Source organism: Staurois parvus, unplaced genomic scaffold (genome assembly GCF_062004578.1).
Source record: "Staurois parvus isolate SC_StPar_1 unplaced genomic scaffold, SC_StPar_1.0 ptg000937l, whole genome shotgun sequence".
Classification (NCBI taxonomy): Eukaryota; Metazoa; Chordata; class Amphibia; order Anura; family Ranidae; genus Staurois; species Staurois parvus.
In genome coordinates, this window is record NW_028318733.1 from 1588245 (window position 1) to 1615154 (window position 26910).

Below are 26910 nucleotides of genomic sequence, written 5' to 3' on the forward strand. Positions count from 1 at the left end.
GGATTCGGCGCGAATCGAATTTTTCCTAATCTTCGAAACGAATTCCACTTCGCCATGTTCGATTCGCTCATCTCTAGTCATGACATATTTCCGGAATGACAGCTGCTCTAGCGTCTCCTCCAACAGCCATCTTGGCGTTTATTTGTTCACCATAGCAATTTTCCATGTGGCTCCATTGTGTATATGACATTCGCAAATATATGTTTGCAGTACTATTGTGGATTTGGCATTGGTAAATATGTTTGCAGCTCTACTGTGTATATGACATTGGTGAAAGTAAGTTTGCAGCTGTACTGTGTATATGACATTGGTGAATATATGTTTGCAGCTGTACTGTGTATATAACATTGGTGAATGTATTTTTGCAGCTCTACTGTGTATATGACATTGGTGAATGTATGTTTGCAGCTCTATTGTGTATATGACATTGGTGAATATATATTTTCCGGTAAAGGCCCAAATTCAACATAAATTGGGGGCCTAATTGATTACTGTTAAGAGGATTGTAGAAAAAGAAAAAAAAAAAGCAGGATTGATGTTGCTAAAATAGAACAGTCCTGCTCATAAGAGCTTACAATCTAAAAGATTATACTTCTAATGAACTGTGCTTTCACAGGTTACAGCAGGAAACAAACGGTTAATATGAATCACGTACTAGGCTTATCTATCCACAAAACAGGCTGCAAATTAAAATATCAATATAAAAATACATACGTGCCAAAATAAAACACCTCCCACCTCCCCAAATCCCCCACACGTACATTTCTTATCCGGTTTTTCTGAAAACTGCATTTCAGTCTAAATAAGAAAGCAAACTATAGCCAAGTGCAGATTTGGAAGAGCATAGCAATTGACATGTGTTAGGATTACAATGCAAAGCTAATAAACACAAGATCATTGTACAATAACACACAAACACACCTTAGAAGGAAAAAAATGCAAAACATTTACAGCCCACATCAAAACACAGCATGAGTGTAGCCTGGGGAAATTCACCACAATATCTCTTCCTCTCCGAACCAGACTTGCAGAAAATAACCTAGCCTCTTCCAAGGAAAAAATCAGCCACTACTGCAACTTTTTATATAACATAGGCCACACCCACCACTGTCATTCATTTGGTCAGAGAAAGTGTTTGCACCTGATTAATTCTCTTCCCACCTGCGTTAACCCTTGGTATACAGGCCCCACAAATCAGAGTTAGAAAAAAAGCCACAGTGAAGTGTACCTGTGCAGCATACAACAGAACATTGAACAGGGATGTGAAAGGGAACCCCATGGCAATATTTATTGGCACTATGGGCACAATTCACTTCAGATTATCGCATGAGTTAAGGCAGTCACATGACCACATCTCGCATGCAATACTGAAAATGTCAATTCACTTTTGCTAGTATGCGGCATTTCCCATAAATCGGAAAAACACTCAGGAAATCAAATATAAAAAGGCCTTACACCCCGGTCACATCAAAGCCAATTTAGAAATTGTGTGATGTACAGTGAAGATGCCAATTTCCTTGCGATTTGCAAGACATCTGACACAGATATCTATGCAAATTGCCACAAAAGTAGTACATGTACTACTTTAGAAATCAGTGTCGGAAACGCACCCATGTGACTGCTCCAAAAGCAGACAATAAGGTGCGACTCTGCATACGATTTGCAAGTCGCATGTCATGCAAATCACATGCCAAGTCGCACTCAATGTGACCGCTATTAGACAATGCATATTGATGTGGTTCAAACTTGGTTGGAGCCGCAACAATTTCTAAAGTAATGAATACACTACTTTTCATGCAATTTGCAGAGAGATCTGTCAGATGTCTTGCAAATCTCACTTTAAATCAGCATGTCCCCCGACTTTGAAATCATGCGACTTCACTGTAAGTCACATGATGTCACCACTTCAAAATCCGCTTTGATGTGATCGGGGTGGCGCCCAGTAACATTGGGTGCAATTTGGCATGCGATTTGCATGCTATGCGACTTGCAAATTGTAGGCCAAGTCGCACTCTATTGTCCACTATAGGCTCCATTCACATCCAATCTGATTTTGAAATCGTGCGATTTCACTATAAGTTGCCCAATTTCCAAATCGGATTAGATGTGACTGTGGTGTTAGCCCCTGGTCACATCGGGTGCAATTCCCGATTTGGGAATTGGAATTGTACCTGATATCGGATCTAATGAATGTGTTTGTGAGTGTCTTAACGTAAGCGATTTGCTGCACCACAATTTCAAAAGTAGTTTTTGTCTAACTTTTTCTGCATTTTGTAGCAATTTCACATATAGACTACAATAGAAATCGCAATGCAAAACACAATTGAAAATGCAATAACTCATTGGTAAATCTACATAAAATACGGTAAAATTGCCAATAAAAAGCACAATTTTAAATCATATCTAGTGTGAACCAAGCAGGCAATTCAACAAAGGAAATAAATCTTTGAAGGCATGCAGTATCTGCATGCTCGGATAAGGGTTTGTTATGGATTTGGGGGGGGACTCCATTATTTTTTTTAAACCCTTTTCTCTCTCTCTCTCTCTCTCTCTCTCTCTCAGCTCTTGGCTTGACAAACCTTCCCAAAAGGGGGCGGAGTGCAAACCAGCATTATCAAATCAATCATTAGTCCAGGCCCTTATCTCATCCCATCTTTTGACATTCACATAAGGTGCAGCAATGAAGGTGTTTGAACAGACAAGGCCTCATTCTGATTCACATTCTAGGGATCATTTAGACAGAAAGCAAAGATGCTGTCACCAGCACATCTATGTTAGGGTAGCCACCCAGGGAGATCATGCAAATTCATTACCATGGTTGGGATTCAAACCGATGACCCTAGCGCTGTGAGGCAGCAGTGCTAACCACTAATCCACGGAGCTGTTGAACACTAGTCCTGCCTGTATTTCTGTGGTGTGAATCAACCCTAAGTCCCTGGGCAAGCTTAGTGTAACTAACCAGATATCTCAAATGTGACACAAATGTTGTACTATGTTGCCAATTTAGATGTATGTTGGTTCTATGTATTCCAATACAATGCCTCGGTTTACACAATTGTTAATAATTTTTTTGCAATACAAAGTGTATGTCGGCGCTGATTTTTAAATGCAAATGCCAGCATTTTTTTTTTCTTCACTATAGTTCACAAGCTTATCTATCATTTTCCCCGAAGTTACAGAAAACTTAGTATCTTTTAATAAACTCCTAGATTGTAAGCTCCAAGGAGCAGGGCCTTCGAACCCCTCGTGTATTGACTCGTATTGTTACTGTACTGTCTCGTGTACTGTCTCCCTTTATAATGTACAGCGCTGAGCAAACTGTTGGCGCTATATAAATCCTATATAATAATAATAATAATAAACTAAAAGTAAACATTGTTTCCTTTAGGGAAATAAACTCAAAGAAAACTTTCTCTTTTAGCTGGGGGAAGTGACAGCTGAATTTCTGAGCTATAGTGAAGAAAAAAAGGAGAATTACATTTAAAACCGGCACCATAATCAACAAAAAAAGGCGTGGGGTCCCCTCTCCTATCCACACCAAGTCCTTCAGGTCTGGTATGGATCATAAGGGGTAACTCCACGTCAAAATAAAAAAAAAAACGGCATGGGGTCCCCCCCCAAAATCCATACCTGGGTGACAGCTCTTAAATATGTAAGGGTCTGGGCCACCCGGGGACATCACACATGTGACCTTGACCTATGTGACATCAATAAAAGGATAAATAGAACAAGCGCTAGGTGTCAGTAAAGAAAGGGGTGGATAGCAGCTGACATAGGAAATAAACCTCTAAAACTTCAAGTGGTACATAAATAGTAAAAATATGCAGCGCTAAAGATAAATGAGTAACTCCACAATGCTAAAGAAGTCCAATAAATTATGAAGCTTCTAGGTTAGCATAACGTATTAACGTGACTTCTGTGATAAAACAATGTCTGGAAGACTGGAATGTTCGTGACTCTTGTGGTGATAAACTGAGAGTAGATTGCACTAACCGGATACATATGCAAATGAAGCATGGAGTAATTAAGACCTACTCCTAGTACTCTGGAAGTAGGTCACTGGATAGGTGGTTGTCATCTCCAAACTTGCCACTAGGTGTCATATCTCCCAGGTCAGGCAAAGGTAGGAAATCCACAGACAGCAGCAGCAGCCAGATGCGGTGTTAACCAAGGATATCAGCCAGCAGCAGAGCAGCAGAACAGGATATGTATAGCCACCTTCAAAAAAGGGGGGGCCCGGGCTCCCTCAATGAAAGAAAAGGAGCCACAGGCCAGAAGCTTCGATAGTGTAGCAGGGTTTATTGATAGCATAAAAACAAATGTAGAAACCACTTACAGAATAAGTAAAAACGTTCACAGCCGTCCAGCAATGGCCATGCAATAGTAGAGGATATCGGGGGGGCACCTCCCTGACGCGTTTCGTGCACTGTGCACGTTCTCAAAGGGGGGTGCATGAAGAGAAATTGATTCCTTTTAAATGCCGATTCGCGCATGCGCCATATGGTCCGCTACGTCATTACGGCGGCGGCGCGCATGCGCAGTGACATCGCGCCGCGGCCATTTTCCTGCAGTATATTGACTGCAGACAAAATACCCACGGCGCATACACATGAGGCGATGGCGGCGGCCATTTTTTCTGTGATCAGTCCTGTTAAGACACAGGGCTTCAAGAGGAGAGAACAGATAAGTCAGGGGTGAAGATATTTCACCAATCGTGACCTACCTCAAGATCCAAAGCTACAAGGATGCAAGGGATGGATGTGGAAACACTGTGAGGCTGAACAGCATGGAAATCAGCCCCATAATAAACGGACTAGTGATCCCATGATATGAGGATTAATCAGGGAGGTATTGCTCCAAAGATAGCCCTGACATGATACTAGTGAACACATTTACTGTCAGTAAGTTAAACTGAATCATTAAGAACATATCTCATGTCAATAACAAATATAACAGAAATGTGGAAATTTAAAAATTTACAACAGGTGACAATATTAGACCAGAGAATAATAAATACGCATGATGATACAGTATTAACACATGATAAATAAATATGGATAAATAGCCATAAAACACTTAATATAATATGAAATACTGGATAAAATATGCATAAAATGATGCATATTAAAATAAATTAGATTAGCAACCAAACAACACACAATGGAATGGTCAGGCCGGCCGTAGGGTTCTGTAACGACTGCCTGGTGGTACCTCTAGCGGTCCTCAGGGCAGGATTCCCCAGGGCGCGGAGTCTAAGTCCCAGTCTGCTATTCACCAGGGCCCCTGATGGTGGGGATGGACTTGGAGCAGACAGGAACCAGGTCGCGGCCCCTGAGTACACCTGCTAGTGATAGAGGGATCCACCAGAGGTATGTGCAGGTACGGCTGGATCCGTGCAGGATGGATGGATGGCAGAGTAGTTAGCGTGGTCAGACGGGCCAAGTCAGCAACGTGCGGGCAGCAAGGTATCAAAGGAGCAGGCAGAGAATGGTCAAGGTCACAAGCCGGGTTCAGTAACTCACGGACAGCGCAGTACAGAGGATCAGGCAGAAGAATAGTCAGGGATGAGCCAGTAGTCAGAGCAGGAGATGGTCAACAGGAATCAGGATCAGACAGGGTCGGCAACAAGGTATCTTCTCACAGGAACTAGGAACAGGATACAGGGGCACATGGGGAGACATACACCAAGGCAAAGAGCACAGGCCTGGTCATGCCTTATATACACCTTTCTGTAATCAGCCCCAGGTTTGGCTGATTGTGAGCTTCTGGCTGCTAAGAGCACCCGCTGGTCAGCTCTGGTACTGCAGCCCACACGGCAGGAGAGTCCCACCACCAGTGCTGAGAGCACCCGCTGGTCAGCTCTGGTACTGCAGCCCACACGGCAGGAGAGTCCCACCACCAGTGCTGAGAGCACCCGCTGGTCAGCTCTGGTACTGCAGCCCACACGGCAGGAGAGTCCCACCACCAATGCTGAATCCATTCCTGACAGAGGTATTGCTTCAAAGATCCCATGATATGAGGATTAATCAGGGAGGTATTGCTCCAAAGATAGCCCTGACATGATACTAGTGAACACATTTACTGTCAGTAAGTTAAACTGAATCATTAAGAACATATCTCATGTCAATAAAAAATATAACAGAAATGTGGAAATTTAAAAATTTACAACAGGTGACAATATTAGACCAGAGAATAATAAATACGCATGATGATACAGTATTAACACATGATAAATAAATATGGATAAATAGCCATAAAACACTTAATATAATATGATATACTGGATAAAATATGCATAAAATGATGCATATTAAAATAAATTAGATTAGCAACCAAACACCACACAAGTAAAAAGATAAATATCCATGATCGCAATCTCAAATCGTAGGAGGAGCGAGGGTTAATAGACAAAAAGAGAAGGATGTAATAGAATCTGGGATTTTTAACCTTAGCAACCAAACACTCACCCAAAAGGAACTATTTCTTTTAAATAAAGGGCTAAAATTTGCCCCTTCTACCAAATTGAACAAATTTGGCACCTTTATAGATGTGCATAAATTCGCAAGACAGTTGTCATTAAAAAGACACTTTATCAGTAACCCTATCAGAAGTAACATTACTCCCATTTCCTCTGTAGTGTACAAAACATCTAATCTTAAGAATGCATCTCTTTTTAACCCGCCTGCCCATTCCCATATTAATATCTTTAAGAGTATGGTTCTGAAAGATCTGGATAAAACAAGGGTTAATAAATACCATGATCAGCGACATATTGACATCATAACTAAGGACTTACTAGAAAGTAAAGATTTGGTAGTAAGGCCTGCTGATAAAGGTGGTGGAGTAGTCATCATGAATAGACCTGACTATCTATTACAAGTCAATAAGATTTTAGAAGACAAAGAAACTTATATGCTGCTCAATAAGAATCGCTTATAAAAAATCTCTAAAGACTTTAATCAATTCAGGCTACGAAGCAGGTATTCTTAATAGGAAGGAAAAAGATTATCTCTGTCCTACTGCTCCAAGATTGCCTATACTCTACTGTCTCCCTAAAATCCATAAGGATCCTGTCAATCCTCCTGGGCGTCCCATTGTTAGTGGGATTGGGTCTCTCTGTGCCCGGGTAGGCGAATATATAGATGGGTTTCTTCAACCTCTAGTGAATAATACACCTGCATTCTTAAGGGATTCGAAACAGGTCTTATCAGCTATTAGGGATATAAAACTAATCAACCCCACTTTTTTGGTCACGGCAGACGTTTCCGCTCTCTACAGTAACATTAAGCATGAGGACGGCCTCTTAGCTGCTGAATTTTATCTGAGGGGTGCGTCAGATATTCCTCCACCTCAGCAATGTTTTATATTGGATCTCCTTAAATTCGCAATGAGCCATAACTATTTCTGGTCCAGTAACAATTACTACCTACAGGTCACGGGAGTTGCCATGGGTGCAAAATTTGCGCCAAGCCTCGCAAATTTATTTATGGCCTACTGGGAGGAGGACATTATTTTCTCCAGGGATTGGCCACACCTCCTGTTTTATCTTCGTTATATTGATGACATTTTATTACTATGGGATGGTGATGAATTTTCATTGATTAATTTTTTTACAACCCTAAACTACAATTCTATCAATGTCAAGCTGACTTTCCAATATCACTATCAAGAAATACATTTCTTAGACCTGACTATTTTTAATAATGGTACTGGGCTATTATCCAAAACCTTTTTTAAACAGACCGATCGGAATAGTTTCATTCCAAAGAATAGTTGCCACCATCCGAGATGGTTAAACAATATACCAAGAGGTCAGTTTTTGCGGATTAGAAGAAATTGCGACAAGGAGGAGGACTTTATTTTACAATCAAATATACTCAAAAACAGGTTTATCGAGAAGGGCTACGACAGTAACACATTAGAGACAGAAATTAACTATGTGAAAAACATCAACAGAGAGACATTACTCAACACAACAAATAAAACTAAAGATAATAGGGTTTGTCCGTTTATTACCAATTTTTCTGCTCAATACAGAGACGTAGCCAAAATTATTAAAAAACATTGGGGTATTTTAAAGAGTGACCCGGTTTTAGGAAATGTTTTACCAAGTTTACCAGAAATTACATTTAGGAAGGCCCCTTCATTAAGAAACAAGCTTGCCCCCAATGTGGTTAACCCTCCAAGGCAACTTACATACTTCTTTAACCGAAATGGATTCTTTCCGTGTAACAGATGTATGTTGTGTGTTTTTAATGGCATCCATAAAGCCCCGGTTTTTACTTTCTGCTCCCATTCCACAGGAAAGCAATTTTAAATTAATTCCACTATCACATGTAATAGCCTCCATGTGGTCTACCTTCTTGAATGCTCCTGCGGCAAACAATATGTGGGCAGGACCACTAGGAGACTAAGGAACAGATTGCGTGAGCATCTCGCGAACATTAAAAAAGGCTTTAAGGAGCACTGTTTGTCGATGCATTTTCGCCAACAGCATAATCGGAACCCTCACTTCCTCAAATTTATCGGTATCGATATAATCCACAAACATTGGAGAGGAGGACATAAAAGAAGGGCTGTCTCAATGCTAGAGACAAAATGGATTTACCTGCTCCAGACACAATCACCATTAGGCCTTAACATAGAGCTTGATATAAATTGTTTTATCGACACCAGTTAGCCCATCTTTATCCCTTTCTTTTAACACCTTTTTTATTGACCTCTTCCTACGATTTGAGATTGCGATCATGGATATTTATCTTTTTACTTGTGTGTTGTTTGGTTGCTAATCTAATTTATTTTAATATGCATCATTTTATGCATATTTTATCCAGTATTTCATATTATATTAAGTGTTTTATGGCTATTTATCCATATTTATTTATCATGTGTTAATACTGTATCATCATGCGTATTTATTATTCTCTGGTCTAATATTGTCACCTGTTGTAAATTTTTAAATTTCCACATTTCTGTTATATTTTTTATTGACATGAGATATGTTCTTAATGATTCAGTTTAACTTACTGACAGTAAATGTGTTCACTAGTATCATGTCAGGGCTATCTTTGAAGCAATACCTCTGTCAGGAATGGATTCAGCATTGGTGGTGGGACTCTCCTGCCGTGTGGGCTGCAGTACCAGAGCTGACCAGCGGGTGCTCTCAGCACTGGTGGTGGGACTCTCCTGCCGTGTGGGCTGCAGTACCAGAGCTGACCAGCGGGTGCTCTCAGCACTGGTGGTGGGACTCTCCTGCCGTGTGGGCTGCAGTACCAGAGCTGACCAGCGGGTGCTCTTAGCAGCCAGAAGCTCACAATCAGCCAAACCTGGGGCTGATTACAGAAAGGTGTATATAAGGCATGACCAGGCCTGTGCTCTTTGCCTTGGTGTATGTCTCCCCATGTGCCCCTGTATCCTGTTCCTAGTTCCTGTGAGAAGATACCTTGTTGCCGACCCTGTCTGATCCTGATTCCTGTTGACCATCTCCTGCTCTGACTACTGGCTCATCCCTGACTATTCTTCTGCCTGATCCTCTGTACTGCGCTGTCCGTGAGTTACTGAACCCGGCTTGTGACCTTGACCATTCTCTGCCTGCTCCTTTGATACCTTGCTGCCTGCACGTTGCTGACTTGGCCCGTCTGACCACGCTAACTACTCTGCCATCCATCCATCCTGCACGGATCCAGCCGTACCTGCACATACCTCTGGTGGATCCCTCTATCACTAGCAGGTGTACTCAGGGGCCGCGACCTGGTTCCTGTCTGCTCCAAGTCCATCCCCACCATCAGGGGCCCTGGTGAATAGCAGACTGGGACTTAGACTCCGCGCCCTGGGGAATCCTGCCCTGAGGACCGCTAGAGGTACCACCAGGCAGTCGTTACAGAACCCTACGGCCGGCCTGACCATTCCACCTCTCCAGCCCTGACTACGCCTGTGTTCCTGCACCTCCTAAGATTAGTGGAAGGTTAGTTTGTTTACTGTGCGTTTATATATATATCTGGGTGGCTAATAATACCTGTATAATACTATACCTGAGACCTGCGTTTCCCTGTGTCAGTCCGCACCTTTCTGGTCATTCCTTGATTCCTGACAACCTCCCTGATTAATCCTCATATCATGGGATCACTAGTCCGTTTATTATGGGGCTGATTTCCATGCTGTTCAGCCTCAGTGTTTCCACATCCATCCCTTGCATCCTTGTAGCTTTGGATCTTGAGGTAGGTCACAATTGGTGAAATATCTTCACCCCTGACTTATCTGTTCTCTCCTCTTGCAGCCCTGTGTCTTAACAGGACTGATCACAGAAAAAATGGCCGCCGCCATCGCCTCATGTGTATGCGCCGTGGGTATTTTGTCTGCAGTCAATATACTGCAGGAAAATGGCCGCGGCGCGATGTCACTGCGCATGCGCGCCGCCGCCGTAATGACGTAGCGGACCATATGGCGCATGCGCGAATCGGCATTTAAAAGGAATCAATTTCTCTTCATGCACTCCCCTTTGAGAACGTGCACAGTGCATGAAACGCGTCAGAGAGGTGCCCCCCCGATATCCTCTACTATTGCATGGCCATTGCTGGACGGCTGTGAACGTTTTTACTTATTCTGTAAGTGGTTTCTACATTTGTTTTTATGCTATCAATAAACCCTGCTACACTATCGAAGCTTCTGGCCTGTGGCTCCTTTTCTTTCATTGAGGGAGCCCGGGCCCCCCCTTTTTTGAAGGTGGCTATACATATCCTGTTCTGCTGCTCTGCTGCTGGCTGATATCCTTGGTTAACACTGCATCTGGCTGCTGCTGCTGTCTGTGGATTTCCCACCTTTGCCTGACCTGGGAGATATGACACCTAGTGGCAAGTTTGGAGATGACAACCACCTATCCAGTGACCTACTTCCAGAGTACTAGGAGTAGGTCTTAATTACTCCATGCTTCATTTGCATATGTATCCGGTTAGTGCAATCTACTCTCAGTTTATCACCACAAGAGTCACGAACATGCCAGTCTTCCAGACATTGTTTTATCACAGAAGTCACGTTAATACGTTATGCTAACCTAGAAGCTTCATAATTTATTGAACTTCTTTAGCATTGTGGAGTTACTCATTTATCTTTAGCGCTGCATATTTTTACTATTTATGTGACATCAATGATGTCACATGGGGCGGAGTCACTCAGATGATGTCCCCGACTGGCCCCACCCCTTACATATTTAAGAGCTTTCACCCAGGCTCACAGCAGCAGGCTGGGCAGCCATCCTCGGGAGTGGAACCTTTTTTTTTTTTTGTCTTCTGCTTTCGTGACACCAGCGCCTTACACCATGATTGACGTTGGATCTACTTCGGGGGACATACTTTGAGATTTTTCTTTTATTAAAGGACTTGTCAAAGACCGTGTCCTGTGTTTATTTTAAACTACACTTTTTGTTTTTTCGTGAATTAGTAGCGGTACCATGTACCCCATACTCATTCACGTAGGGGGGGCAGGATCTGGGGGCCCCCTTGTTAAAGGGGGCTTCCAGATTCTGATAAACCCCCCGCCCGCAGACCCCCACAACCACCGGCCAGACTTGTGGGGAAGAGGCCCTTGTTCCCATCAACATGGGGACAAGATGCTTTGGGGGGGGAGTCCTTTAATAAAAGTCCTTTAATAAAAGAAAAATCTCAAAGAATGTCCCCAAAGTAGATCCAACGTCAATCATGGTGTAAGGCGCCGGCGACCTGAAAAAAGAAAAAAAAAAAAAGGTTCCGCTCCCAAGGATGGCTGCTCAGCCTTCTGCTGTGAGCTTGGGTGACAGCTCTTAAATATGTAAGGGGTGGGGCCACCCGGGGACATCATCCGAGTGAATGTCACATGGGGTGGGATCACATTATTATTATTATTATACAGTATTTATAAAGCGCCAATGGTTCGCTCAGCGCTGTACATTACAAAGGGGGACAGAACAATACCAATACAATGCAAAACATGAGGGGATCGAGGGCCCTGCTCTTTCGAGCTTACAATCTAGGAGGGAGTGGATAGTGGTACAGGAGGAGATAGCTGTGTGGGATGGAGTGGTAGGAAGAGTGGAGGAGGTCGGCAGGTTAGCAGGGGGTGGGGTAGGCTTCCCTGAAGAGATGGGTTTTCAGGGTGCGCCTAAAGGAGAGGAGAGTAGGTAATAATCTCATGGGTTGGGGCAGGGAGTTCCAGAGGATGGGTGACACCCTGGAGAAGTCCTGGAGGTGGGCATGGGAGGAGGAGACCAGGGAACTAGAGAGAAGGAGGTCTTGTGAGGAGCGGAGTGTGCGTGCTGGGCGGTACTTGGACATTAGGTCAGTGATGTAGTTCGGGGCAGTATGGTGGACAGCTTTGTACGTCAGTGTTAGGATTTTGAATTTGATCCGTTGCGCAATCGGAAGAAAGGGGAGGGATTGGCAGAGGGGGGTGGCGGAGATGGAGCGGTTGGAAAGGTGAATGAGTCTGGCAGCCGTATTCAGGATCGACTGAAGCGGGGATAGCCAGCGGCGAGGTAGGCCAGTGAGGAGGGAGTTGCAGTAGTCGAGTCGTGATATGATGAGGGAGTGGATGAGCTGTTTAGTGGTTTCTGGGGTTTGGAATGTGGGTGATGTCCCCGGGTGGCCCGCCCCTTACATATTGTTGTGGGGAAGAGCCCCCCCCCTTTTCCTGACCTGCCACGCCGTTTTTTTCTATTTTTTTAATTGCGAACCTTTATTTTTAGATTCAGCTGTCAAAATATATATTATCTAGACCTTCGAAATATGTAAAATCATTACAGAAATAATTATAAAGGATAAGAAACAAAAACAGAATCAATAGAACTAAGGAAATCAAATTAGAATACATAAAGATATGCCTAACTACAAATAGTGCTGTTTGTTAAACACAGTAGACGCAATCAAATGCCGTCTGTCAAAGAACTCCACACTGAGATTTACTATTCTCCACTTCCATAGAGGGAACTTTTACCCCCTTCCTGCCCAGGCCATTTTTCAGGTTTCAGCGCTCTCACACTTTAAATGACAATTGTGTGGTCATACAACACTGTACCCAAACTAAAATTTTATCATTTTCTTCACACAACTAGAGCTTTCTTTTGGTGGTATTTAATCAACACTGGGGTTTTTATTTTTTGCTAAATTAACAAATTTTGAAAAAAAACACGTTTTTCTTTGTTTCTGTTATAAAAATTTGCAAATAAATGTTCTTCATAAGTTTAGGCCAAGATGTATTGGCCCAGCTTGTGCATGTGATCGCTGTGACAATTCACAGCTAGACACACTAGTATACAATGGATGGCATGAAAGGAAGCCATCCATTGTATACAACTGTCATGTGACCTGCTGTGATTGGTCACAGCAGGTCACATGGTACTGGAAATGGGGCCGGTACACAGGTCTGTCATTGGCCGTGTCCGAGGTACACGGCCAGTGACAGATCGAGCTGCAAAGCGGCCCTGCGTGCAGACAAACTGCTCTGTGCCTGAAAGGACACCATATGGCGTCCACCCGGAGGGATGACGTGTTGTTTCGGCCACCATCTGGCTATAGGCCTGGCGGGAACTGGTTAAACAGCATCTACAAAGAAAGTGCCCACGGCAGACAGCTAAAATGTGTTCTGCACATGCGCATTATATCCATCCATAGACGCTGGAAAAGCGTCTAGTTCTTCACTGTCATGATTTCCTTTAAAAACTATTTTTTACACATTTTACATTTTTTTTGAAATGTAAGATATTGTTTAAAGTGAAGTCCTGATATTTGGCAAAGAAAATTTCAATGTGAACATGTCTCTGCAGTGATTTTTCGTGGTGTTAGACGTGCTTCTTAGCAAGTCTGCTTTTTGAGACTGATTTCTGGATTGTGCCTGGTTAGTAAATTCGATTTTGCATCTACTTGTTGACGCTTTCTTTAGTAAATGTCTTTGCCATCTAAAAGTAGATGGTCGCCATTAAAAAGTAGACGTTAGCCCACGGAAATGCGCCTAGGCATATTAGTAAATCAGGGTCTATGTGTCACCTCGCATGCAGGCATATCTGGGAGAATAAGGTGAAGTCCACTCCAGGTTTTCTGGGCCACTATCATTGAGGTGGTTCCGGACCCGGTTTTGTGGTCCATTGATGAACACCAGCAGGTGGTATAAATCAGGCAGGGCTACAGCAAGAAGCTTCTTGTGACCTGGGACTGTTTTTGATATTTGCAACCTTTGATTAAAACTGACGACCAGTTGGATTTTAAAGAAAGCTTGCTGTGCAGTCTACCTTTTTCCCAGGGAAGGTGATTTCCCCCCCCCCCCCACCTGAGCTAACCCCACAATAAATATATATATATATTACGACCCTGCATCCTCAGCAAGGCAGGTTGAGGGGCTCCAGGGAGCTTGTGTCATGTGCAGAGGAAACTGGTTTTTCAGTCTCCTCAGTGTTTAGTAAAGTCTGTTTTGGGAGCTGGAGCCTAGAGATTTCAAAGTGATCTGGGAGGGATGAAATCTCCAATCCTGGATCTGGGCTTTGTGAATAGCCAGCACACTAATTGGTCAGGTGTGTGCTAGGCTTTTCATGTTGACCTGACCATGATTCTGGGCTCCACCCTGACAGACTGGAGCTCTGGCCCAGAAGTAAGGAGAACTCCACCTAGGAGAGCTGTGGGAGCCAAAGCAGCAAGGGCTGCTGGATGTGTGGACAGAGTCGGTGAGCCAACACTCTGTAGAAGACAGACAAGGGCCTGGAGTGTAAGGCTAGAGTGGCAGTGCTGCAAGTGCAATCTGGAAGGCATATCTTTGTTCTTGCATATAAGAGAGCTATTTCCCTGCGTGGGAAACTGGTGAGTTTTGCATTTGAACTTTCTTTAAATAAAACTGGGCCAAAAAAGACCTTTAGAAAGAAGAATAGTGAGTGGCAGTGTCCTTTAAAGCTCTACTGTTTGATGCTAGTACTCATCAAAAAATACAATTTTAATATAGAATGTACAATATAGAATGTACTTTAGGGGTGCCCCATTCATTTAAATGGGTGTGGTTCTACAAGAAGCATATTATTAACCTATTAATTAGTTGCAGGTGCATATATATATATATATATATCTCTATCACCTACAATTTAGGCAGTGCTCTATTGTATATGCAGTATGTAACATTTACATTTTAAAATACAGTGTGCATATAGGAAGATATTATAAGGATAGAAGCACAGCTAAGAAGATTATGTTCATTAGTAAAATATATGTATTTATTTAAAAATAAACAAGTGATGTTGTGCACCACAACATCACTTGTTTATTTTTGATTTGTCTTTATTGTGGGAACACAATTTGATGTTAGAAGCAGCCATCATTGTCACACTCATTACACTTTGTCCTATTATTTAGGCAGCGCATGGGTTTCAATTTATTTCAATTAGCTTTATGTATTTATTTAACTATTTTCAACAGCACCCTCTTTTAAGTGAACTAACAGAAACAAGCAAACACTGGCAGATCCTGAGAAAAGTGAAAGAAATAAGCCGTTATCCACCACCCTTTTTTTGGCCCACTGTGATTAAGATAAGAAAAGTGACCTCTGTGAGCTGCTGCATACTTCCAGCTTATGTGTCTATTTTAACCGCTTGCCGACCAGCCACAGTACATATACGTGATTTTGCATTGCGAGTAGGGGGTGCACGCGAGGCGAGCAACCGCCCTACCTGCACCGGTGATCGTGGCCATGGGTGTCAATCACCGGGTCCTGGCCGGTGATTACCGTCAATCACTGACGGGGAGTGCGGCTGCAGTGTTTACACTGCAGCTCTCCTCCCTGTCAGTTTGAGCACACTGGTCCAGTTCGCTGAGCTCAGCGTTCTGGATCAGTGTGTTACTGTGAAGTACACACCCCCCGCCCCCTAGTAAAAAACTCCCCTCACACAGTTAACCCTTTGATTGCCTTCAAATGTTAACCCCTTCCTCCCCAGTGCCATTAGTACAGAGTCAGTGGGTTTTTTTTGCAATGATCACTGTATTGGTGTCATTGGGGATGTCAGTGACCCCAAGTCAGCTCCCCACCAGTGTCAGAATGTCTGCCGTATTCCCACCATAAGTCGCTGATCGCCTCCATAAGTCTATGAATGCCACCATAAGTCGCTGATTACCGACATTATTAGTATTAAAAAAAAAAAAAAAATTCCAGTATATATACCGCCATTTGTAAATGCTTTAACTTTCAGGTAAACCAATTAATTTACACGTATATGGGTTTGTTAGACATGTCGCAGAATACATTTTGGCTTAAATTTATGACGAAATTTGGTTTTGATTTTTTTTTCTTCTACTGGACATGTTTAATAGCAAAAAGTCCAAAATTTTTTTTCCCCGAAATTGTCGGTGCTTTTTTTTTTTTTTTATAGCGCAAAAAAAAAACCACACAGGTGATCAAATACCACTGAAAGCTCAATTCGTGGGGGAAAAAAAGACATAAATTTCATTTGGGTGCAGCATTGCATGATCTCACAGTTGTCAGTTAAAGTACCGCAGCGCCGTAACCCAAACCGCTTCCTGACCACCCTATAACAGAAATACTGCTACAGGGCATCACGGGTGCGCAAAATCATGTGTGTGTTTGTGTGTATATGTATATATATGTGTGTGTGTGTGTGTGTGTGAATATATATATATATATATATATATATATATATATATATATATATATATATACACGTGATTTGCACTCCCATGGTTTTCACGCCCCTCCCACTCCCAGATAGCATCAGATTGCCCGTCAGTGCACCAGTAATCACGTTTAACCCCTTGATTGCCAGGAACACGCTCATACACAATAAACTTCCATTGCTAGTATAATGTCTGAACGGATCAATATCTTTGATCAGATCAGCACTATACCAGCGTTCACTTTAGTATAGTGTCCCCAAAAATGCAGCATTAGCGGGATCAGCCCCGACACCTGCCAGCAGCTGCGTTTAGCCCCTACGCTTCCCCCCCCCCACCCTTCTCCCCCAGCAAGTACAGTGTCAGTAGGTCACTGTCACTTGATACAGTGCACACAAAACCGCAGTGTTGGCAGAATCAGGCCTGATCTCTGTTAGCACTTGCTGGTAAATTTTGATGACTCTCATATGCAGCAGAGTGCCAGTACTAGTGCCGCACTACTTTTTGGGGAACTGGCAATCACCAGTGGCCTAGTACATCCTGGTCTTTCACATACCAGCACTGTAGTATCGCTTGGTGACGTGGCGAGTCCCATAAGTGCAGTACAAGCTGGTGTGGTGGTGAGCACAAGTATTGTCCCGCAACCACCAAGAATTCACACACAGGCCTGTAGAGCCCCAAGTATCCTTCCAGATGTGCTTGCAAATCCCGATTGGCTTTCCACAAATTCTGCAGCACCTGTACTCCCCCCATTCACTGCCCAACCCGGAATTCAGGTGGAAACAGCAAATTTAACTACTCCCCTTGATTTTTTGGAGCGGTTTTTCACAGAATATATGTATGCATTGATTGTGGATCAAAGCAATTTATATGCACAATTTATCGCCGCCAGCCCAAATTCAAACCTTGTCAGACCTTTACATATAAGTTTCGGATTTACAAGGGAAAAGATAGTCACGTGGAGCCCCCTGGATGCCTGGACTACATGGGGAGTAGTGGCAAGATAGTTTGGGACTTGGTGTCATCCTTTTTCAATATGGGGTATCACTTATACATGGACAATTTTTATTCAAGCATGCCATTACTTAGACATTTGTACAATCTTGGAACTGGCGTATGTGGCACAGTGCGACCTAATGTGTGCCCACCAGTAGAAGTGGGTGGATGCAGGGCGATATAATCTAATGGTGGGAATACCACACACTTTTTTGGGCAGAGATTTCTTCTCTTTTTTTCATTCAGCCCACAGACTGCATACAAAAAAATTAAAAAAAGAACATAGCATATATACTCAACAAGGAACAGCGACGTACTGGTACATCACTGGACTTTGGTTACAGCTGCAGGCATCATCCTAGTATAGTTTTTTTTTTTCAGCTGGCAATTGGCTTTCATGTAAAAGCAATCCTAGTGGCTAAGTAGCTGCAGGATTGCTTTTACAAGCAGTGGGAGATTATGCCCCCCTCCCCCGATGCCTTCCATGGCCTTCTCGGGCAGTCCGGGCCATCGGGGGAACCTGAGAATGCAGCCGATGTTTCTGCCAGATGACCATAGAGCTGACTGGAGACTGGAATGGTGCCAATTATCTCTATAGTCTAAGAAATCGGAAGCTACAAGCATTTCATCACTTCAGTTTCATAGGATATAAACGGCGCCATTTGAAAATTGGGAAAGCATCTGATCACATCGATCTTGGTGAGATTAGATAATGTAAGGGCAGAGGAGATATCTACAGTCTGACTCAAAAAGAATATATGACAATGCCCATTGACGTTATAGGGGATATTTGAATTCCCTGTGATAGCATAAAAAGTGATCAAATAAAAAAAAAATTAAAGGGACAGTGTAAAAATAATTTAAAATATCAAAATAACTTAAAAAAAGAAACACCCCCCCCCCCCGCATTGACCCTGTGGCGGTATGTAAACAGCGGTTGCACCATGCATGTGAGGTATCGCCGCAAATGTCAGATCAAGGGCAGTAATTCTAACACTAGACCTCCTCTGTAAATCTGAAATGGTCACTTGCAAAGGCTTTTAAAGCGTTGCCTATGGATATTAAAGATGTATGCAGTTTGTCGCCATTGCACGGGGCATGAGCAGTTTTAAAGCATGTTGTGTGTGGTATCTATTTACTCGGCATACCATCATCTTTTATATTTTACCAAGTAATTGGCCAATATATTGTGTTTTTGTGCTTTAAAAGTAAAGTGTTGTTTTTTTCTAAAAAAATTGCTTTTAAAAAATCTCTGTGCGAGTACTATGTGACATAAAAAATTGTAGCACCCACCATTTTATTCTCTATGGTGTCTGCTTTAAATAAATATATAATTTTTGGGGCTTCAAAGTAATTTTCTAGCAAAAAATACAGATTTTTTTCCCCTACCGTCTTTCAGGCCAGCACTCTGAGAGACCTCGGCTCCTCCCCATCTGAGGAAACACCTCCACCTACAATAAAAAAGCTCCACTCCCCTCTGACCTCAGTTCAGGTGTTTCCTCCGGTGGGGAGACACGAGGAGGCGCAGGAGGACGATAGGGGAGCCGAGGGCCGGATAGCCGGCTGTGAGGCCCGACGCAGCCGGGAGTGAAGGCCGGAGTGTCCGGCTGCATATCCTCCCAGGGCAGGCTGCCAGCAGTGAGAGTGCATCCCGGGGGACGGGACAGGGCACTTACCTGCTCTTCGCCCCCCGACCCCCTCCGGCGAGGGGGGGTGTCGGGGTGGCCGTGGTGAGGTCTGGGGAGGATCGGGGGGAGTTCCGCTCCTTCCCATGCTGGCGGTCTGAGGGCTTTGCCGGGCCGGACGTCGGGAGACGGCGGTTTCCGGCGGAAGGGGCGGGGCTTCGCCCAGGGCCGCGACTTCCGCTTCCGGTCGCGGCCTCCACACCACGGCGGCGCGAAATTCGAATATGGCGGTGCGGTGCACAGCGGTCTGGGGGACAGACCTGCACCAGGCGACCACCCTCCGGTTCGGGATGTCGGAGGCACCGGGACCAGGAGATGCCAGCACCAGCCAGTCGCAGGTAAGGTGCCTCAGTGGAGGCCTCCCCTACCTGTGGGCCCCTAGCAGAAGGTAGGGCAAGGGGTCTGCGGTTTTTCAGGCCCTTGTTGCTCTGCCGGGAAGCAGGGGGGGGGGGGGGTGTTTAGTGTCGGACTGATTGGGCTTCCCTCCTTCCCCCTTTTCTTTTGTGTCTTGCAGGGCAAGGCCCGAGCTAAACTTAGGCACCAGGAGCCCAAGCGGAGATGCCCTTCCTGTAAGGAAGTTCTAAAAGAATCTTGGCGAAAGGTTCTTTGTGGCCCATGTATACAGGGGTTGGTGAGGGAGGAGAAGCCGGAACAGGGGGACCTAGCTAGGTCAGTGAAGGAGTTGGCTACCACCTTCGACTCCTTCAAGTCCCTCATGGAGAGGTTTGCCCTCCCATTACCTACACTTCCCCCCCCCCCCCAGGTGGCTTCGGTGAGTCGTCGGGAACCCCTTATGACTGGGGAGGAACCAGTGGGGGACTCCCAGTCTGAGGAGGAATCAGCGGGTGAGGGTCCCTCAGAGGAAGGGAGGGGCCCCTCCCGGTATAAGTTGACCCTAGAGGAGGTTGATGAGCTCCTGGGGGCTATATACGAAACCCTGGACATTAAGGAGGAGGTTAAGGCCTTATCTCTCCACGACCAAATGTATCAGGGATTGGAGGAGCACCAGCACAGAATGTTTCCTGTGCATGACATTTTGGTAGACACGATTAAGAAGGAGTGGCAAGACCCGGAAAGGAAACCGTTCTTCTCAAAAGCATTGAGGAGGAGGTTTCCGTTTTCGGAAGACCCGGAGGCGGTCTGGAACAAGAGCCCCAGGCTAGACGCGGCCTTTTCCCAAACAACCAGGAGAACTGACCTAGCGTTTGAGGACATGGGGGTCTTACCAGACTTATTGGACAGAAGGGCAGAGTCTCTCCTTAGGAAGGCCTGGGACTCGACCCTGTACAACCTGAAGCCGGCCATGGCTACGACAGTGGTGGCCAGGAACTTAGAGTATTGGCTTACGCAATTACAGGCCCATATTGTGGCAGACTCTCCCAAGGAAAAAATCTTGGCCTCTTTTGAGACCCTTTTGCAAGGAGTGGGGTATATTGCGGATGCTTCCGCAGAGTCGGTGAGATTGGGGGCCAGGTCTGCTGCCCTGACCAATTCAGCCAGAAGGGCGCTGTGGCTAAAGACATGGCAGGGGGACATCACTTCAAAAGTTAGGTTATGCGGCATCCCCCTCACAGGAGACTGTCTGTTCGGCCCGGGGTTGGAGGAATTATTGGACCGGACAGCTGATAGGAAAAAGTCCTTCCCCCTCAAGAGGAAAATGCAGGAGGGGGGGACACGGAAGGCCCGCCCGGCAAAGAGGCTGAGCCTGCGACCGCCTGGTCAGGGTAGGTCGGCGGGACAGAGAGGTAGGGGAAGAGGGGGAGCGATTTTTCGCCCTCCTGAGCAGCCCCAAAAACCAAGGTGACTTGGTTCCTCCTGTGGGGGGAAGATTGGCGGCATTCCTCCCACAGTGGGAAGCCGTGGTCACCAGCCCCTTCATTTTGGATGTCATCCGAAGGGGTTACCGGTTGGAATTTCTGAGACCGCCACCCGAGACTTTTCTGGTGACGACCCGTCCAAGGGATCCGACGAAGGACGCGGCTCTGGTGGGCGCTTTGGAGATTCTGGAGTCCCAGGGGGTCATCTCCAGGGTTCCGGTAGCGGAGCGAGGGAAGGGAGTTTATTCCCATGTGTTTGTGGTTCAAAAGCCGTCTGGGGCGTTCAGACTGATTTTGAACCTGAAACCCTTGAACAAGTCAGTGCGTTACCGGAGGTTCCGCATGGATTCCATTTTTACGATCAGGTCCCTAATCCCACCAGGTGCATTCATGGCATCCATAGACTTGAAGGACGCCTACCTACACGTGCCCGTGGCGGAAGCCTCTCAGAGGTTCCTCAGGTTGGCAGTGGGGGGGGAGGAAGGGGTTCGACACTGGCAGTTCAGGGCTCTTCCATTCGGCCTTTCCTCCTCGCCAAGAGTATTCACCAAGGTTCTGTCGGAGGCACTGATTTCTATCCGCTTGAGGGGGATTTCAGTGGTGGCCTATCTGGACGATTTGCTGCTCTTCGCGGATTCAGAGGCTCACTTACGGCAAGACCTGGTTATAGTGAGGAACCATCTGGAAAGCTTGGGGTGGATTTTGAATCTGGAGAAGTCCTGCCTGGTGCCTTCTCAGAAGGTGATTTACTTGGGCTACACTCTAGACTCGGTAGACCAAAAGACCAGCCTGACTTTGGAAAAAGTCACCAAGTTGGAGGCCGGAGTCAGATTACTGCAGGGGAGCAGGTCGATGTCCATAAGACAGGCCATGTCGGTACTTGGATTGCTGACAGCGTCCATTCCGGCAGTTCAGTGGGCAGGTCTGCATATGCGTCCCCTCCAGTTGTGGATCCTGAGGGTTTGGGACAGGAAGTGTCACTCCCTAGAACGCAGGGTCTTGGTGCCCCCCAGTGTGAAAAGGTCTCTATGGTGGTGGAGGAGATCGTCCAGCATAACTCAGGGGCTGTTGTGGTGCTTTCCGATTTCCGCGGAGGTCACTACGGATGCCAGCGCCAGGGGCTGGGGAGCCCACCTGGGAAATTTGGTGACTCAGGGGGAATGGTCCTTAGGGCAGAAGGACAAATCCTCGAATTGGAAGGAATTGAGGGCAGTGTGGGAGGCTCTGCACTCCTTCCAGGCGGAGGTCACGGGCCAGCACGTGCGTGTCCTGACGGACAATGCCACGGCAGTGGCTTATATAAACAGGCAGGGAGGGACGCGGAGCAAGGCCCTCGGGGCCTTAGCGGCGACACTGTTGTCCTGGGCAGAGCTGAATTTGGCGTCCCTGTCTGCGATACACTTAAAGGGGGAGCTGAACCAGAAGGCAGACTTCCTGAGCAGGACTCGGCTCAGGGAGTCGGAATGGGCCTTGAACCCCGATGTCTTTCAGGAGATTGTGCGAAGGTGGGGATCCCCGGATGTGGACCTTTTTGCCTCCGGAAGGAACAACAAGGTCCCAAATTTCTTCTCTCTATCCCGCTGGGACGGGTCCAGAGCGGTGGACGCATTAGGTCAGAGGTGGGACTACCGGCTTTGTTACGCCTTTCCCCCGGTTCCTTTGCTCCCCCTGGTCCTGAGGAAATTCAGGACAGAGGGGACCTCGTTAATCCTGATAGCTCCCTTCTGGCCGCGGCGGGCGTGGTTTGCGACCCTGAAGAGTTTGGCCTCTCGTCCACCCTGGGAGCTGCCTCCAAGAGTGGATTTGTTAACACAGGGGCCGGTTCTTTGCCCCAGCGTAGGAAGATTGCGGTTAACGGCCTGGTTTCTGAGCAGCAGCTCCTCTTAGAAAAGGGGTTCTCGCCTAGGGTGGTGGCGACATTACTGGCCAGTAGGAAGGAGGAGACCCAGGCCATTTATGGTAGGGTCTGGGGTTGCTTTACAGCCTGGTGTGACCGGACAGCTGTGGCAACCCATAGTTTGGTTTCTGTGTTGGAATTCCTGCAGGCGGGAGCGGACAAGGGATTGTCTGTCAGCACGCTCAAGGGCCAGGTCACGGCCCTCAGTGTGTTCTTGGAGACGCCCCTGGCCAGGGAGGCGTTGGTGAGTAGGTTTTTCAAAGCTCTGGTGAGGCAGAGGCCTCCGAGGTCCAGACCATTTCCAGTGTGGGATTTGGCCAAGGTGCTCGGGGGGATGACTAGGGCTCCGTTCGAGCCCTTGGAGTCCTGTCCGATAGGTGAGCTCACCATTAAGACTGCTTTTCTGGTGGCGATTACCACGGCGAGGAGGGTGTGTAAGATGGAGGCCCTCTCGATCAGAACACCCTATCTCCGTATTTTTTCAGACAGGATCGTTTTCAGACCAGACCCGTCCTTCATTCCGAAGGTAGCTCGGAGTTTCCAGAGGGAACAGGACATTGTCCTTCCCTCATTTTTTCCTAACCCGGTGGGGGTAGATCAGGAGAGGTATCATTGTTTAGATGTCAGAAGGTGCGTTCTCCAGTATCTAGAGAAATCTAGGGAGTTCAGAAGCACCGAATCCCTTTTTGTTTTTTTTAAGGGGGCTAGAAGAGGCAAGAAGGCGTCTAGAAGGACGCTGGCCAGCTGGCTGCGGCTGGCGATTACAGGAGCATATCAGGCAGAAGGCCTGGAGGTCCCGGAGGGTATCAAGGCACATTCCACCCGAGCTGTGGCGGCTACCCAGGCAGAGTTAGCAGGGGTTTCCCCAGGGCAGATTTGCAGAGCGGCAACATGGTCCAGCTATGACACATTTGCCAAGCATTACAGACTGGACCTGGTCTCGGTGCAGGAGCAGGACTTTGGTCGTAAGGTCTTACAAGCAGTTAGCCCGCCCGAAGGGTGAGTACTCGCTTATCCTCTCAGAGTGCTGGCCTGAAAGACGGTAGGGGAAAAACCAAGTTACACTTACGGTAACGTCTTTTCCAGGAGTCTTTCAGGCCAGCACCGGTTTCCCACCCACTGTTGATATTGGTTATGTGAAGATGGCTTATTGTGATTATGTTGTCTCGCATTGTGTCTCCCCAGATGACCGGAGGATGCTTGGAGAACTGAGGTCAGAGGGGAGTGGAGCTTTTTTATTGTAGGTGGAGGTGTTTCCTCAGATGGGGAGGAGCCGAGGTCTCTCAGAGTGCTGGCCTGAAAGACTCCTGGAAAAGACGTTACCGTAAGTGTAACTTGGTTTTTTTTTCATGTGAACAAAAAGGCCCTGATTTACTATTGTGCCTAGGCGCATTTCCGTGGGCTAATGTCTACTTTTTAATAGCGACCGTCTACTTTTAGACGGCAAAGACATTTACTAAAGAGAGTGTCAACAAGTAGACGCAAAAGCGAATTTACTAACCAGACACACTCCAGGAATCAGTCTCAAATAGCAGACATGCTAAGAAGCACGTCTAACACCACAAAAAATCACTGCAGAGACATGTTCACATTGGAATTTTTTTTGCCAAATATCAGGACTTCACTTTAAACAATATTGTACATTTCAAAAAAATTTTTAAATGTGCAAAAAAATCGTTTTTTAAAGTAAGTCGTGACAGTGAAGAAATAAACGCTTTTCCAGCATCTATGGCCCGATATAAATGCGCATGTGCAGAACACATTTTAGCCGTCTGCCGTGGGCGCTTTCTTTTTAGACGCTGTTCAATAGTAAATCTCTGTGTGGAGTCCACTGACAGACGGCACTCGGTCATGTCTACTGTGTTTAACATACAGCACTGCAAAGTGAAACAAAAACGAGAAGCGCACCAAGCTTGCTCATTACCTCAGTAACCAAAATTTATTAATAAAAGAATGGTACTCACAAACAGCGAATAAAATCAGGCATGTAAGTCCACCAAGGGACTTCAGAGACAAATAGCCAGCGTGAAACCCATCATGGGGGTAGACACTCAGTACAGCTGATGCGTTTCAAAGGCCATGCCTTCTTCATCAGAACTAACTGGACTGAGAGGCCCTGATTCACTAAGATGTGAGTGTAATAGCAGAGACTGACCATTCAGGCAGACTCCGGTCAATCAATCAGTGGTCTGACCAGCGTCTAGCAAGCTCATTAACGAGCGTCTACTGACTACTTTGCCATTAGTGAATGAGGTATCCTGTCTGGCACATTTTTAGGTGCAATACCGGATATATTCGCTAGATGGCGCACAGGCGCGGGCTTTATTCACATTGGCGTTTTTCTGATAGAAAATTCTAATACAGCTGTACTATTACATTCTGAAAATTCTCTTTTGCTATTTTTTTTTTTTGCTGTTTCTCCAAAATGATCAGGAAAGTATTGCATTTACTAATGAATGTCATACATTCTATTTTCAAATGTTAAACATTTTCACACTTATATCTCAAATAATTTATATACTTCTAATTTCCCAATATAGTTATATATCTTCATTCTCTTTAATCACATAACTATTCTATGTTAAAGACAAGTGCAGCGCTATAAATGCATGTGATCAATAATGAACGCATGTAAAAACCAAAAAGTGTAAAGAATTGCAATACTGATGTAAACTGGTAAATCGTGCTAAAATAAGTTCATATAATTATTCCTGAATAATGGAATGTCCTTGGTGTGAGAGTACCAACTCAGAGAGTGCCTATGAATGGCACATGTGTTCTCTCCGTGACGGACAGTAGTGCATGAACTCGTGAAAGGTAAACCACCCTTGGGACTGGTCTACACTCACCAGAACAAAAGTATTAATGTGCATGGGTTATACACATCGCACATCTGGGGGTGCAGCGGTATGCTGGCAGCTATGGGTTAGTCATCCAGCTCCATCCATCCATCCATCCATCCATCCATCCATCCATCAGGGTGGGTGCCCAAATGGTCCTGGGGAGGAATTAGCTCAGCCACAGGAGCCAGAAAGGTGCTCAATAGTGTAGTACACTGTCACAGGGGTGGATGACCTTTCACGAGTTCATGCACTACTGTTCGTGGTTATATTTATCTTGTGTAAGACCATTTTACTAGTCTATATCATTTGACCAGCGCTCGCTTTATCATTTTTAAACAATGTAACTATTCTACATTATAACTCAAACTGTGTTTCCCACAGTGGTTTAGTGGTTAGAGCTCAGAACTTACAGCATTTGGGTCATGGGTTCTAATCCCAGTCTTGGCAACATCCCAAAAAAATGGAGATCAATTTTCTGGGTTGTGGCAGGAATATTGATCAATCAATTATGATTTTGCCTAATGACTAGAAAGTGGATGAATGTTACTTGCGTACTGTTCTTCTGCCAATTAGGTCATGTGCAAGTTTCATGCCGTGTATATTTCATTGTAACTTTTTTCTCTTTTAAATCTGTCTCCTTATACAACTTGACCCCCTCCCCCACCCCATCATCACCTGTCCCATATGCAAATCTATGGATCACCGCCCCACTCTTTAACTATCTATTTACTGATCAAGTGAATGTGTCTCATTTTCTATCAGCTACAGCTCAGATCTCACATTATTATACAATTGCTGATTGTATCTCACCACTAGTCTGATTGAATTCACAATTCCTGGTCAGTCCTGTTCCCTGACCTCTAATAACCTTTAGGGCCAGTTCACACTACATGTGTTTCAGTTGCTTTTTCAGCATCACAAACGCACAGAAAGAAGGTTATATGGTTGTCAATGTCATAGTTCACATCAGCGCTTGCATTTTCAATGCATTGCAGGTGCTGTAAACAAAGTTGACCACGCTGCATTGTTTCTGCACAGAACTGT

At 45.4% G+C, this 26910-nt stretch overlaps 2 protein-coding genes across 8 annotated transcripts in view; both read left to right on the forward strand.

Annotated features, from left to right (window-relative positions):
- The window catches only part of LOC149441903 (plasma protease C1 inhibitor-like), a 565702-nt gene that overhangs the window by 140960 nt on the left and 397832 nt on the right, over positions 1 to 26910 (forward strand). The gene's annotated exons all lie outside the window — the stretch shown is intronic.
- Positions 19534 to 23211, forward strand: LOC149441904 (uncharacterized). Its single transcript, XM_089656775.1, has 3 exons — positions 19534 to 19647; positions 19824 to 20765; positions 21013 to 23211. The coding sequence occupies exons 1-3, from the start codon at positions 19534 to 19536 to the stop codon at positions 23011 to 23013; spliced, it is 3057 nt and encodes a 1018-aa protein (XP_089512901.1). The 3' UTR covers positions 23014 to 23211.

Excerpts from the sequence above, each read along its gene's own strand:
- LOC149441904 (XM_089656775.1), top strand. The coding sequence starts at position 19,534 with ATGGCGGTGCGGTGCACAGCGGTCTGGGGGACAGACCTGCACCAGGCG. Across the intron at positions 19,648-19,823 it reads CCAGCACCAGCCAGTCGCAG|GGCAAGGCCCGAGCTAAACT; the intron begins GTAAGGTGCCTC and ends TGTGTCTTGCAG. Across the intron at positions 20,766-21,012 it reads CGGATGCTTCCGCAGAGTCG|GCCTGCGACCGCCTGGTCAG; the intron begins GTGAGATTGGGG and ends CAAAGAGGCTGA.